Consider the following 14,351-nt stretch of genomic DNA (forward strand, 5'->3'; position numbering starts at 1 on the left):
CTAATTTTCTTTTAATTTTACGAGGTTTGTGGGAATTGAACATAACTTCATCACATTTATAATAGATACATAAGAATATGAGAAAAATATAATCATAAGTTTTGATACAAACTAAGTCAGTTCTGAATTTAGCCTTAAAATATCCGCTGACAAGTTTCGTGAGATTACATGTATCTCTCAAATTGTATATTGGAATGAGTTGAAATTTTATAAGGAGATACTAGAAATATAAAACTATATTTTGGTAAATTTGAAGGTCAAATGTGGTTTGAAAAAATATTATTTTAGAGGGTCAAAGTTACCAGACAAATTTTGTTAAATCCGCTAGATTAGACCTTTGTTTATGATTTGGAACATATCTAGAGATATATGTAGAATTTCTCTATGATTCAAGCTGAGCTAGAGACTAGACATCTCAAGCTTTCTATTTATTCATGATAGGATCAATAATTCATCAAGATAAAAGAGAATAACTTGTTTAAAGTCAGGACTGAAAATGTGCGAAAATTAAAGATTCAGACTACAAGGATGAATTTTAGCATGAAAACTTTGTTTTAATTTTTTTTATTATATATACTTTTTAAATTTTAAATAATTATTTTTAATTTGAGTTTGTTATAGCTCATTAGACATTGTTTAGGAGTTTATTTTATTATTGAATTTATTTTAGTTGATTACTAGATTAGATTTATTAGTTTGCATTCCAAAAACGATCTATGAGGCTTGGTTAGAGAAGACTATATTATATTTTTTTAGCTGAAATCTCAACAGCAAATGAGAGAATAAATGTGAATTTTTCTTTTGTTTATTTGTGGCAAAACAACATTTCTTTGTAGATATAAAAATCATACATTAATTTATTGATAGTCAATTAACTTTGTGATGTCATTCACATGCTTAAGGTTTATTTCATAGAAAATTATTTAAAAGTTCAAGTTTTTTTTTATTATCTTTGATTTCTAGATACAGAACTATTTTTGAATTAAAATTATATTTAACTTGATTTTCAACTTTATGAAATAATATCTATTTTATTAAGGATTGTTTGATGATATAATCATCATGGTTAGATGCATTATCACGCCACGTACTAATGTAGATATATTATACCTCGAGCTCGCAAATTTTGAATGAAAATGCTATTATATTGCCTCTCTTGATTTTCTGGTTAAAGTGTTGCGAGTTAATCTTCTCATCGAAGATATCCATCACATCGGGTGTTGCACACAAATGCTTTTGATATATGTATAAAGCATGGTGGATTTATTACGGCTAACATGATCTGAGATGGCATTTATGAAAATATAAAAATTAGCAAAACATTGAGAGTGATGATTAATATATGACTCTAGATGTGCATGTATCACACAGCCCCTCCCCTCCCCTCGTTCCTTCTCCAGATCCCAGCATTATACTTGCGTACGTTAATATGTGAAAATGTGATTTTTATTTATTTATTTATTCATTGTAGAAGACCAGTTAATTATGTGGCTTGTTTCTGGATAATTGAACCAAGCAATAGCATGTAAGGATTAGAATGAGAGGCTGTGGTGGGCATTCATATCCCTTCTTTTCTCAACCATTTACCACATTACCTTTTATGGATATGATTTTCCCGAATTTACTAAAATTGGGAGTCAATATTGTTTATGAAATCTTGAAATTTTAAGAGAAATAATTTCTTTTGGGTACACAAATAAGTATAAAATAAAAAGAGTGGAGGAGACGCTTGCCAAATAATCCCTTTTTCTCTTCCCTCCTCTACCATTGCCATTGCCATTGCCATTGCATAGGCTAGCGACGCGACACTTGCCAAATCATCACCAACCAATTACGGTTAACTGGGGAAAGGGTACTTTTGATATTAGATCATGGAACAACAATCCAATTCCTCCTTTAACATTCCACCCCTGCCACTGCCGCCATCCATTAATTATTACCACCAAATTCACCACCGCCGATCGTTGACTTGCCTTTTGTGTGCCTAAATGTGGAAAAGATTGCACAGTTTTGCTGGCTCTCTCCGTGACTTTGGCGGATGCACGCGTCACAACAACGGCGCTTCCTCCTCTTGTCAAAATCCTGGAGGTAACTCTTACAAAAATATTTTTTATTAAAATTATCTTCTTAATTCGATGCTTGATTTTGATTAAAGAAATAAAATGAAAACTTGATTTTGATTTCTAACAAATCAACTATCCAGTCAACCACACTGGAATGGAGTGATTAGGTTGATTAATCCATGATATTTATCCTTGTAAATAAATATGGAACTCAGGTGGAGATTTGGATCTTGGTCAAAGAGCTTCAAGAGTTAACAAGGGTGGTCCCACCATGCCATTTCAGGCAGTGCGATTGTATATTCAAGATCACCATGTAATTATGCAATGGTTTTGTTTAATGTTTTTTTATTTAATGTGGTGGATAGTTTAGAGTTTTTATTATTCGTAAGTTGAGATTTAAGCTCAAGTGTTATTAGTTTTAGGTTGTTTTTATTATCTTGTATTTGATTAGAAAGATGCATGCTTTCTTCAGGTGGTGATGGATAATGGCATAGTACAAGTTACCTTATCGAAACCAGCTGGAATTGTTACCGGGATACGATATGATGGCATCGACAATTTGCTTGAAGTTCTCAATCGTGAAACAAATAGAGGGTAAATGGTGTTACACCTGCTGTTTATGTACATAGTATTCTTTTCTTTTTACTGTCTTAACACATATTTCTTCTCTTTTTACTGTCTTAACACATTTCTTTGTATGCCGGATAGAAATAGAGCTCAAACACCCTTACTTTATTTTCTGATAAGTTTTTCTAGTCTAACGGGCAGGCCACAGGTAACTTGTGGTATGTCCATCTTCCAAATGATTCTGTTTATATGGACCTAAACAGCAGTGGCTAATTCGTAATTGAGTCAGGGACTCATATATTTGCAACCATAGCATCGATGTTTGATTTTTGGATAGTGAATTGAACAATGCAGGTTCACAGTTGAAAATGATTTTTAGCCATTCATTGATTCCTTTTCTTTTGAAACTGATTCATGCTGATATTGATGAAAGATTCCTGTCACTCGTGACTAGGAACTGACTTGTTTTTATTCGTAATTGCAGGTACTGGGATCTTCACTGGAATCCACCTGGAGGCAAGGGAATATTTGATGTGTATGCCCCTTTTTTCTTTTTCCTTGCATGTTTTCAACCAATGAAGTCTTTGCTTGGTTATGAAGCCAAAATTGAAACTGGAGTTTTTCTTTATTGTAACATGTAACCTGACTGTCAGAGAACAGTCATTACTTAACAGGTTGCATTTTTTATTTTATTTTATTTAAATAGTGAGTATGGTGAAGCTATGCTGACATGTCTTGAAATGAATATATATATATATATGCGATTGCTTTAAAAAATTTATTCATGCATCTCTCTCTCTCTCTCTCTCTCTATATATATATATATATATATATATATATATCTAGAGTGAGAGAGAGAGAGAGAGAGAGGTGTAAATTTATATATATATCTTTCTTGTGTGTTTGCGCGCACATGCACACGCATGTTTGTATAAGCTTTTGAATTGTTAAAAAGATACAGAGTTTTGTGGTTAACCTCTTTTTCTTGCTTCTTCATTATTCTCAAAACGGACTATTGTGCCTGTGCTAAATTTTATTTGTGGACTTCTTCACTGTTGTAAGAAAAAAATAATGCTGGCTCTAATTCATATGTTTGTGCGAATGAACTGGTTGCTATGCAGGATTAGTGGAACAAGATTCAGGGTCGTAGTGGAAAATGATGATCAGGTTGAGCTCTCATTTACAAGAATGTGGGATTCCTCACTTGAAGGCAAATACATTCCCTTGAATATAGATAAAAGGTCCCTGTTCAATTTTTATATGTATGAATGCATGCATAAGTGTATAAATGCTGTTGGAATATAATGAAAAGTATTTTAATTCTCCTCCAGGTTTATATTGCTACGTGGTTCCTCAGGCTTCTACTCATATGCCATTTACGAGCACTTGCAGGAATGGCCTGGTTTTGATATTGGCGAAACAAGGATTACTTTTAAACTCCGGAAAGACAAGTAAACATATTCTTAGTATCTTTGTCAATTTCCTAATAGATTGCCTGAGATTTGTTTGTTGTTGTGGAGTGAATAATTCAGTACATGTTGACAAAAACTTGAAGTTCCTCTGGTTTGGTCACTGCTACATATAGTTAAATGATTAGTTACAAAGATATTTCTACTTATTGTTTTATGAATGTGAATATATATTATCTAGTATCACCAATGAATTTATATTATCTATTTGCTAAGTTTAGGACTTTGTAGGTTCTAATTTAAATTTCACTAGTATCATGAAAAAAAAGAAGGAAGAAGACATCATTCCTCATATAATCAATAAAGGAGTGTTTGAAATTGTCTTCATTGGTATATGATCATGCAAAGAAGTCACCATGAGGTTCTTTTGGAGTGGATGATAGGTTTCAGTACATGGCCATAGCAGATAACAGGCAAAGATTGATGCCCCTACCAGATGATCGCTTGCCAAGAAGATGTCAAGCCCTGGCTTATCCAGAAGCTGTGATGCTTGTTAATCCCAAACTGCCAGAGCTCGCAGGAGAGGTGCTTTACAAGTAAATTATAAGTAATTTTTTCTTCTTGTTGTTCTCTGAGTTGGTCTTAATTTTAGGTGGATGACAAGTACCAATATTCATGTGAAAACAAAGATAATCAAGTCCATGGGTGGATATGCTTCAAGCCTCCAGTGGGGTTCTGGCAAATCACACCAAGTGATGAATTCCGAACTGCTGGGCCCCTGAAACAGAACCTGACTTCTCATGTTGGCCCCACCACTCTTGCTGTAAGTGATTGATCTTAGACTATGGTTTTGTAGAAATGTTTCGACATGTTGATGGATGCTGGCATGTCTGTGTCATTATTGCTATTATTGGTTTTATGTTCAACTCCATTAACTTTTTACTCAAATGACATAATTAGATGTTTCATAGTTCACATTATGCGGGAAAAGAGCTGGTACTGAGTATAAGCCCTGGTGAACCATGGAAGAAAGTTTTTGGCCCTGTTTTTATCTATCTTAATTCTGCATCAAATGGAGAGGACCCTCTCTTTCTTTGGGAAGATGCTAAAGTGCAGGTTTTAAACCAAACCTACTAGTTCATGTTTCTGTAAATTGATTGGACAGTTGGGCAGACGTTGAGCTAAGTTTATATACAGATGATGGCTGAAGTCCAAAGCTGGCCATACAGCTTCCCTGCTTCTGAGGATTTCCAAAAGTCAGAACAACGAGGGAATGTTTGTGGAAGACTACTAGTCAAAGACAGGTAGCCATACAAGTAGGAAAATAATAGTCCATCTTGTAAATAAGAAATTAATAAAAAGCAGAAATGATTGTGGCCTTAGTACATTCATGTGTGCGAGACAAGGATTTAGCATCCATATTTATCTTCATGTTATTTCTATTATTACTTTCTTAAAGAGTATCCTGGTGAGATGGATGTGGTTTGATATTAGGAAGTCACCAGTGATTTACATGATTGATTTTACTTTTGTTTTAGTCAAATGAAACCAGTGAATCATGGACTTATTATTCAATGCAAACAAACTTCCAAAAAATTTTATAACAAAAAATTATTCTTCTTTGTCTTCTGTTGTTTGATTTACTGGGTAGATTAATGGGATTAATTTTTTTGTTATTATGTTGCCTAGGAATACAAGTGATGACTATATACTAGCAAATGGTGCTTATGTGGGGTTGGCCCCACCAGGAGATGTTGGATCATGGCAAACAGAATGCAAGGTGATTTAATTATCTTCTATGTTCTATGCAAGACTATTTAATTCTTTATCGTCCTAAAAATACAATATCTTGTTATGCTTTTTAATCATCCAAGGTCACTTAGCTACAATGGTTTAAACATTTTATTTGAGAATTAGTTTTGTGGTCTTTTAGCTATTACTTAAGGGGGAATGTGCTAGCGAAACAGAACTCAATAAGGGGTTTACTTCATTGTACAGAAACTCGTAGATTTTCCTTGCTATTCTAAAATGATTGCAACAGTCGTCATTTCAGTGCTTCATTTTGGATCCCAGTTGAAATTCAATTTAATAAGCCCAATCATATTTAGCATGCATAGATACAATTAAATGTGGTGGGCTTTGCAGTTTAGAATCATTCTGAATACAAAAGGCAAATTGGTGGTGCAAAGTTTCCTTTTCTTCAGCTGCCTTTTCTCATAGGGCCAACTGCAGCACATCAATAGAGGATGCGTGTCTATTGTGAATACTAGTATTATACATGCAAAAAATGATTTTACTCAGAGAACAGCATTAGAATGGTATTGACCTCCGTACTTTTTTCTTGCTTATGTTAAATAGTTAGATAAATGCATATTATTTGAAAATGCTTGTAATAGCAGCTTTTGTTGGGGGGCTAAGGAAATCCTTGTGAGAGATAAGTCATGGTGTTACAAGCTCCTAGAACATTCCAAAAGATAAATTGATCTTGTCTGTGTAGAGAAGTTACCTTTTGGGTTGCATCTAAATGCTGCTTTTGACTTGTCATAATCTTGCCTGTTATCTCTTATCAAGTTTTGGGGTCAGATCTAAGTAACGTGAACTTATCACAATCTTATCTTTTTACTTCATATTAGGTCAAGGGTCACAGCTAAACACTGCTGAACTCATCATAACCTTCCTTGTTGTTAGGACTACCAATTCTGGACCAGAGCAGATGAGAATGGCTATTTCTCTATTAAAAACATACGCACTGGGGACTACAATCTTTATGCATGGGTCCCTGGATTTCTTGGAGATTACAGATGGGATGCTATCGTGAACATAATTTCTGGTTTTCTTCCTCAAACTCTAATGATCTCTTTTGAGTACTGTTTTTCAATGATAGATGTTACAGAGTTAAAATATCATGCAACGTAGGTTGTGATATGGATATGGGTGATCTTGTGTATGAGCCTCCAAGAGATGGGCCCACACTCTGGGAAATAGGCATCCCTGACCGTTCCGCTGCTGAGTTCTACATTCCAGGTCCTGATCCAAAGTTTATGAATAATCTATATGCCAATCATCCTGACAGGTTAGCTCTCCTTGGATTTCCTATATAAAAAATCTAAGAAGGTATCATTGACGTGGTAATACCTGTAAAAGATGATCTTCCATACAGGGCTTATTTTCTGGTGGGTGTTTGAAGTATTTTGGGATCCATTTAAATGTTAATTTAGATTTGAATGTTGATATATTTTCCTGTTTAATGAATCTAACATTACTCCTATACTGGAAGATTTCGGCAGTATGGTTTGTGGGGCAGATATACAGATCTGTACCCCGATACAGATTTGGTTTACACAGTCGGTCTCAGTGACTACAGAAAAGACTGGTTCTTTGCTCAGGTTGTCAGGTGCAGTTCTTTTATCTTGGGATTTGCTTGACTCTGAGTGTCAGCCACTTTGTAATGGTAGTTGATATTTATTACTTAGCACCATCCATTAAAACATCGTACTTAACCAAGTAGCTGATATGTATTCTTTCGGCATTGATATGCTAAAAGACCAATTGATTTAGTCTGGTAATTTATCAGCAAACAACTATTCAGGTTCAATCTTATCTCCAACACCTTGGTTATGTTATAATGCTCCCATACCAGAAATATATAGAATATAGTAAAGACTATGAATCTTGACTAGCATTAAAAACATGGGTAGTTATAATCCTAGCTTTTTCATATTCTTACTCAGAGCTGATGCGTTTTCTTGTCAATAGATTAATTATCATGACAGTTATGTCTCATCTTCAAGCTTTTCTGAGCTGCAGGAGAAAAGACAATGATACACATGTAGGAACCACATGGCAAATCAAGTTCGAACTTGACAAAGTGGATCGGAACAGTAGCTACAAATTGAGAGTGGCAATTGCATCTGCAACCCTAGCAGAATTGCAGGTAATGTCCCTTCCCATACTGAATATTCACTTGCTGCACGGTGCACACGGAGGATTGAGAGAATGAAAGGCCCAGTACGACCGCATCCATTTTTGCTTGAAATTTACAATGCTAATATCTTTTTTTATATATATTTTTTTTGGTGGTATCTTTTTCGAAGGTTCGTGTTAATGATGCAAATGCACAACGTCCGCTATTTACAAGCGGATTGATAGGGAGGGACAACGCAATTGCTAGACATGGGATTCATGGGCTCTACCGGCTGTATAATGTGAATATTCCAGGAGCTCGGCTAGTTGAAGGCGAGAATACCATCTTCCTGACGCAGCCCAGATGCACCAGCCCTTTCCAGGGTCTCATGTATGACTACATACGTCTAGAAGGTCCTCCTTTTTCTGGATCCAGTAATGAAGCTTCAAGTTCGTTTAAGTAAAATATCCAGTTAGGGTTGTGATCGGATTAGATGTATATTCCAATATCAATTCGTAAACACTGTTGCACAAAGAAATTCTCTGCGAGATCCATGAATCAATGATCGTGTGCCCATTCCTCCTGTTTCCATTCCCAGATTAAGTACTAAAATTGTTTCGTGGGGACAGATGTGGCGAAAGTCCGAGCTGGGGGACTCGCGAATTTTTTTCCCTTTAGAGGCGGAAACCATAGTTTTAAAACCCGGCCCGGCGGGTTGACCCGGGACCCGGCCAACCCGGGGCTGGAACCGGGCCGGGTTGATGAAAAAATAAGGTAAGCCATGACCCGGCCGACCTGGCGGGTTGACCCGGAAACCCGGACCTTGGACCCGGTCAAAAACCCGTTGACTTTTATTTATTTTTTATTAAAACGACGTTGTTTTGAATTTTTTTTAAAATAGAAATTGACCCGGCCGACCCGTTCGACCCGGTCAAAACCTGGAATCCGGACCTTGGACCGGGCCAGCCACCGGACTGGGTTTAAAAACTATGGTGGAAACTGAAACGATGGAGAGTAAATTCTAACTTAATTAATTCATAGAGTTGATTGAAACTAATTAATTGATAAATGTAGTATAAAAAAACTAATTAAATGGTTCTTTGGACATCATCAATTTAATAGTTTATATATATATATATAAACCTTCCTTTCTCGTCTATTTTTTTCTTTTTTAATCTACTTTACCTTTTCCTTAGAGAAGGGACGTAAAATGGACGAAAAATGAAGCTTAAAAATATAGTTTTTGAAGCAAGGAGAATTAATTAATCAGTTTTGTTAAACTATTAAGGGCTTGGTTATGATTAATGCAAATGCGTCGGAAGAACCATTGGCTACCTTTGTTTTAGATCCGCAGATATGAGAAAGTACTTGGTGCGATAGCTACAATGATTCCTTCAAGTAAAATGTTTTTGTTTATGCAATTCAATTATATAAAGCTAGTTAAAGTAAATTTAAATTATGATCATTTTAAATCATTGAAGAAAAAACCAGCAAACATTAGTTAACAAAAGTTAAACAAGAAGAGAATTTACTATTCCCTTGTACTAGATCACAATATAGATTTTATTTTGTTTTAGTTTTAGTTTTAATTTTATATTTTAATATTAAAATTGAGATTTATAATTTATTTTAATTTATATTTTATCAAGGTATTTTGATAACATGAGTGAGGTCATGAATTTAGTGGATTAACACAGTTCACTCAAGTTTTTTATCATTTTTTTATTGAATTTTTATCCTGTTTTATTTTTTAATGTTTGGTTGATTGATAATTAGTTTTTATAATTTATTTTAGTTTATTTTTTTAAGGTTATTATAGTTTATTTAGTTAAGTTACATGTTTGGCTTGTTAACTTGAGATAATTCAGGTTGTTTTGTTTTATTTATTAATCAATTTATTTTTTAATTTTATCATTTAATGCTATGTTGATTAGAGATTTGAGCTCATAATTTGGTTCAATTTACTTTTTATAGAGTTATCTTAATTTTATGATTTACGTCACATATTTAATAAATTAACTCAAGTTACTCAGATCAATTAAATATATTGTCGTCTCAATATTTAATAAAAAATATTATTTTAAGTATTTTTAGTCAAATTATATTTTTATTGATTGTTTAGATTATTATTTTTATTTTCAAAGCTAACCATGTAATATTGGATTAATTCCTATATGATTTAAAAAAATTTTCTATTAGAAAACATAGCAATATCTATTTTTTTATTAAAATCTTTTTAATTTAACCATAACATATAACATAGCACAGGTAAAAATAATCTAGTATCCCACTATTCCATCTAAATAATAAATTTTTCATAAATAAATAAATAAAGCTCCTCCAATTGATGATGATACAGTCTTTTTCTTTTTCTTTCTTTTTTTTTTTTTTCATTTAGGTGGCATTTCTTATATAGGGACATACAACTTTCTTTGTTTCATGTTTTGATGTTTACATGAGACGGGACAAAAAACCTAATCTATAGTCTTGGTGTGTTTTTATTGGATGCAAAGCTATTTTTAGATTAGCTTATATGTAAATGGCGATTAATTTTTTTTTTTTAACAATCTTAAAAACATATCTTTATATCAGTTTATTTTATATATAAAAAAATCTAATAGTTCTTTCAAGATGATGACCAAAGATTTAAATTTAGAAATAAAAATAAGTGAAACACTTATAGGCTAATTCCACGAGGTTCTTATATATAATATGTGTATATATATATAACAATAACAAAAAACTAAATTGAAAGACAAAAACATTGTAGCCATGAACTCATTTCACTACTCACCACTATAAAATAATGACTTTTTGTCCTTCTAAAAAATAAATGAACTTGATTTTAGGGTAATATAATCTTTGTGCATGGTTTATTAATTATTATAAAATTAATCGTGTAAACTCTCACATAAAAGTAGGGTGGGTTGTATGAAATAAAGTCCTAATAAGTAAAGGAAACTTGGGATTAAAAGAAATGAACAATGGATGAAAATTGTAAACACTCAAGTAAAATTTATAAGGACAGTGAAGTAAATATTATGTTAAGTAAATATTATGTTAAACAAGTGAATTGACTATTTACATTAAGAGGGATGATGATAGATTTTGAAATGTGAAATAAAATGTTTGTGTTTATTAAAAAAAGAGGAAAAATGACTAAAAAATAAAAAGTAAAAAATGTGAATAATAAATAAATAAAAGTTATTTATCAGGAAAAAAGAGTTATGGGATAAATCTTAATGAATTTTAATTTCACATAGTCAAAATTTAGTTTAAACAAACATTAGAATATGAAAAATATGACATGACGAATATAAAGGGGTACAATGCAAACCAATAGCCCTGTAAATTGATAAAGTAGTGATAAATATGTAGAATTTTTATAAATTTAGGGTGAAAATATTTAGAAAAGTATTTTAAAAATTTTAAATAAATTAATGTATGGTTTTATGTGTGAATGATCTTAATCGTCGGTATAAGCCTTGTGTGCAATTGCACACTTTTTAAACTGAAAAAGGGTGAAATTTAGGAAACAATTATATCATAAATAGGGTTGAAGTTCCCAATAAATTACTTTAAAATATGGATGATTTAAGTAGGTAAAACAATACAAAAACTTGGATTTTTACGTAAACAAATACATAGTGTCTAGTAGGTTTATGCTATGGCGTATAATTCTAAATGTGAAAGTTGGATCGGACTAAAATTTTCTATGTAACCTTTTGACACATCATTCTACCTTAGGTTACAATTTTATGTCAATCCGAGTTTAGAAAGGTCTCATGATAGTGCTAGAGTTGGGTAAATAACATGTGGGCATTAAGTAATGGTAAATTTGGTAATTTAGCTAAAAACTCTTCCCTTTCCCTTTAAAAACATGATATGTAGACCATATTGAGGGAAAATAATCAGTACTTAAATATGCATTTTTATCAAGGTTTTATATCATCATTTTATATTTGAAGTATCAATAACTCCTTAATTAGAACAAGTTTTATAATAATATATTTAATAAATATAAGACACCTTTAATTTATGAAAAATATTCATCTTAAATACAGGTCTATCACATAAATGAAAGGATTGATTGATGAGTTTAACTAATAAAATTAATAAGTCAAAGAGAGGGCTAAACTTAGAAAAGAGATGTTGGTTCAGTTCAAACTGGAACACTGCTCAGTCATTGGATCATATCTGGAGCTGTAGATCTTGAATTTCAGTTTGGTTTATATGAATGGAAAGCTAAGACATAGGCCTAAAACATTCATAAGATTCTAAGACTTAATTCTATCTTTTGAAAGTCCAAATCTTAGCATCAAAAGAGAAGTTCGAATATATTCAATGTTCAACTCATATCTTGAGTTCTGAAAGTTCAAATATACTATTTTTTTTGTTGGAAAGGTGAGATAATTTCCTAGAACTTTCATCAAGACTAAAGCTGAGACAATTTCCTAGAACTTTCATCAAGACTAAAGCTGAGACAATTTTTTAGAACTTTCATCAAAACTATCTATTCAAATTCTAACATTAGCAATGATGTGTTGTTCAGACAAGAAGATAAGGATTATCACAAAGTCAAGATGCGGCCTCCCACTTAACAATTAGTTATCAAATCAATAATTTCAAATTTTGATCTATAAAAGAAGGCATTTGCCATGTATTTAGGTATGTTGGTTTTTAGATCAAAATCATGTTCTTGCTATCTTTCTTTATATTTTTGTAATGCTTAAGTTTTGCTTTTATTAATATCTTATTTATGTCTTTCATTTCCTTTACTATACTTATATAATCAGGTTCTCCTCTTGTTTATTTATGTTTCTCTTCTTTATTATGTTTAGTTAAGTTTATTATGTCAAGGTGAAAATTATTGAGTGAGTGACCATGATTAGTACTTAAAAGTGCATTTTTATCAAGGCTTTATATCATCATTTTGTACTTGAAGTATCAATAACTCCTTAACTAGAGCATGTTTTGTAATAACAAGTTTGATAATATAAGATACCTTTAATTTATGGTAAATGCTCATTTTAAATGTAGGTATTCTCACAATTCAAAGGATTGATTGTTGTGATTAACTATTGGAAGTGAAAGGATAAAGAAAAGGCTAAGCTTACGAAGGAGATGTCGATTCACTTCAAATTCGAACACTGTTCAGTCATCGGATCATATCTAGAGCTTTAGATTTTGGATTTCATATTAATTTATATGGCTGGAAAGGTAACAAATAGGCCTACAACTTTCATATGTATGGAAAGACCCAAATTTGCCATTTTCAAATTCAAAGTTTGGCCACAAAAGAGAAGTCCGAATCTGTCTTGCAATCCAGCCCAAATACTACTCAAAGTTTTACCCATAACTGGAGTTCTAGAAGTCCAAATGATCTAAAATTTGGTGAGTGGGAGGAAAAGACAATTTACAACAACTTTTATAAGAGAACTAGCTCAAATTCGGATGGTAGAAATGAGATTTCATCCATACAAAAGCATGAGGGCTATCCACCATATCCACTAGCAACACTACTTAGTATTTTAGACATATCTCGAGCTGTAGTGATCCAAATGATCTGAAATTTGGTGAGTAGAAGGAAAAAACAATTTCGAACAACTTTCATAAGAACATTTTGCCAAATTCTGATTCCATCAATGTCAATTCAGCCATCTAAAGTTCTTAAGTGATGCTCTCCACCAAGTCTACTAATCAATAGTTGGCCACTACATCAATTATCAATTACCACATGAATAGTTCTGAATTTTAGCCTATAAAAGGAGGCATTTGCCATTCATTTGGGTATCTTGTTTTCCATATCAAGATCATGTTCTTGCTCTTTCTCTTTATATTGTTGTAATGCTTAAGTTTTGCTTTCATTAATCTCTTATTTATGCTTTTCATTTCTTTTACTATACTTAGTTAACTTATATCAAGTTTATGTTCTTATATTGTTTCTTTAAGTTTTTATCCTTCATAATGTCTAGCTAAGTTAATTATGTCAAGGTGAAAAGGTTTCACTAATGGTGATAGGATAAGTAAATATAAACTCAATATGGACTTCAATGCTTATATCCTAAACAACTTGCTATTAACATGTCTTATCATTTTTATCTTATTAATTCCTTATACCTTACTTGTTAAATGGTTAATCTAGATTTGTGTTGTGTAACAATTGGTACATCAAATACTTGATCCTTCGTAGTATTCGGCCGACATCATTATTATGAGAGGAACTTGATTTGTTGTCAACATAAGTTAGCATCATGAATACTTGATAAAATTTATAAGTATGATGTTATGTAAATAAGATGATTAATATGATCATGTTGATAATCAATAAAGAGTTTATACCTTACTTATCTCTAATACTATTAGTGTATCCTCTAACCTTGACATTTGTTTTTATAATTGTATAAT

The 14,351-nt window shown here is 32.2% G+C and overlaps 1 protein-coding gene across 1 annotated transcript; it reads left to right on the top strand.

The window, feature by feature from the left end:
• The first annotated feature begins 1,701 nt into the window (after positions 1-1,701).
• Positions 1,702-8,527, top strand: LOC105110338 (rhamnogalacturonate lyase B-like). Its single transcript, XM_011005338.1, has 16 exons — positions 1,702-2,088; positions 2,279-2,376; positions 2,536-2,657; positions 3,115-3,165; positions 3,752-3,871; positions 3,962-4,081; positions 4,483-4,624; positions 4,692-4,862; positions 5,000-5,155; positions 5,237-5,343; positions 5,729-5,819; positions 6,728-6,869; positions 6,956-7,112; positions 7,317-7,433; positions 7,847-7,973; positions 8,134-8,527. The coding sequence occupies exons 1-16, from the start codon at positions 1,989-1,991 to the stop codon at positions 8,404-8,406; spliced, it is 2,094 nt and encodes a 697-aa protein (XP_011003640.1). The 5' UTR covers positions 1,702-1,988; the 3' UTR covers positions 8,407-8,527.
• The last annotated feature ends 5,824 nt before the right edge of the window (positions 8,528-14,351 follow it).

This window comes from Populus euphratica, unplaced genomic scaffold, assembly GCF_000495115.2.
Source record: "Populus euphratica unplaced genomic scaffold, PopEup_1.0 scaffold247.1, whole genome shotgun sequence".
Taxonomy (NCBI): Eukaryota; Viridiplantae; Streptophyta; class Magnoliopsida; order Malpighiales; family Salicaceae; genus Populus; species Populus euphratica.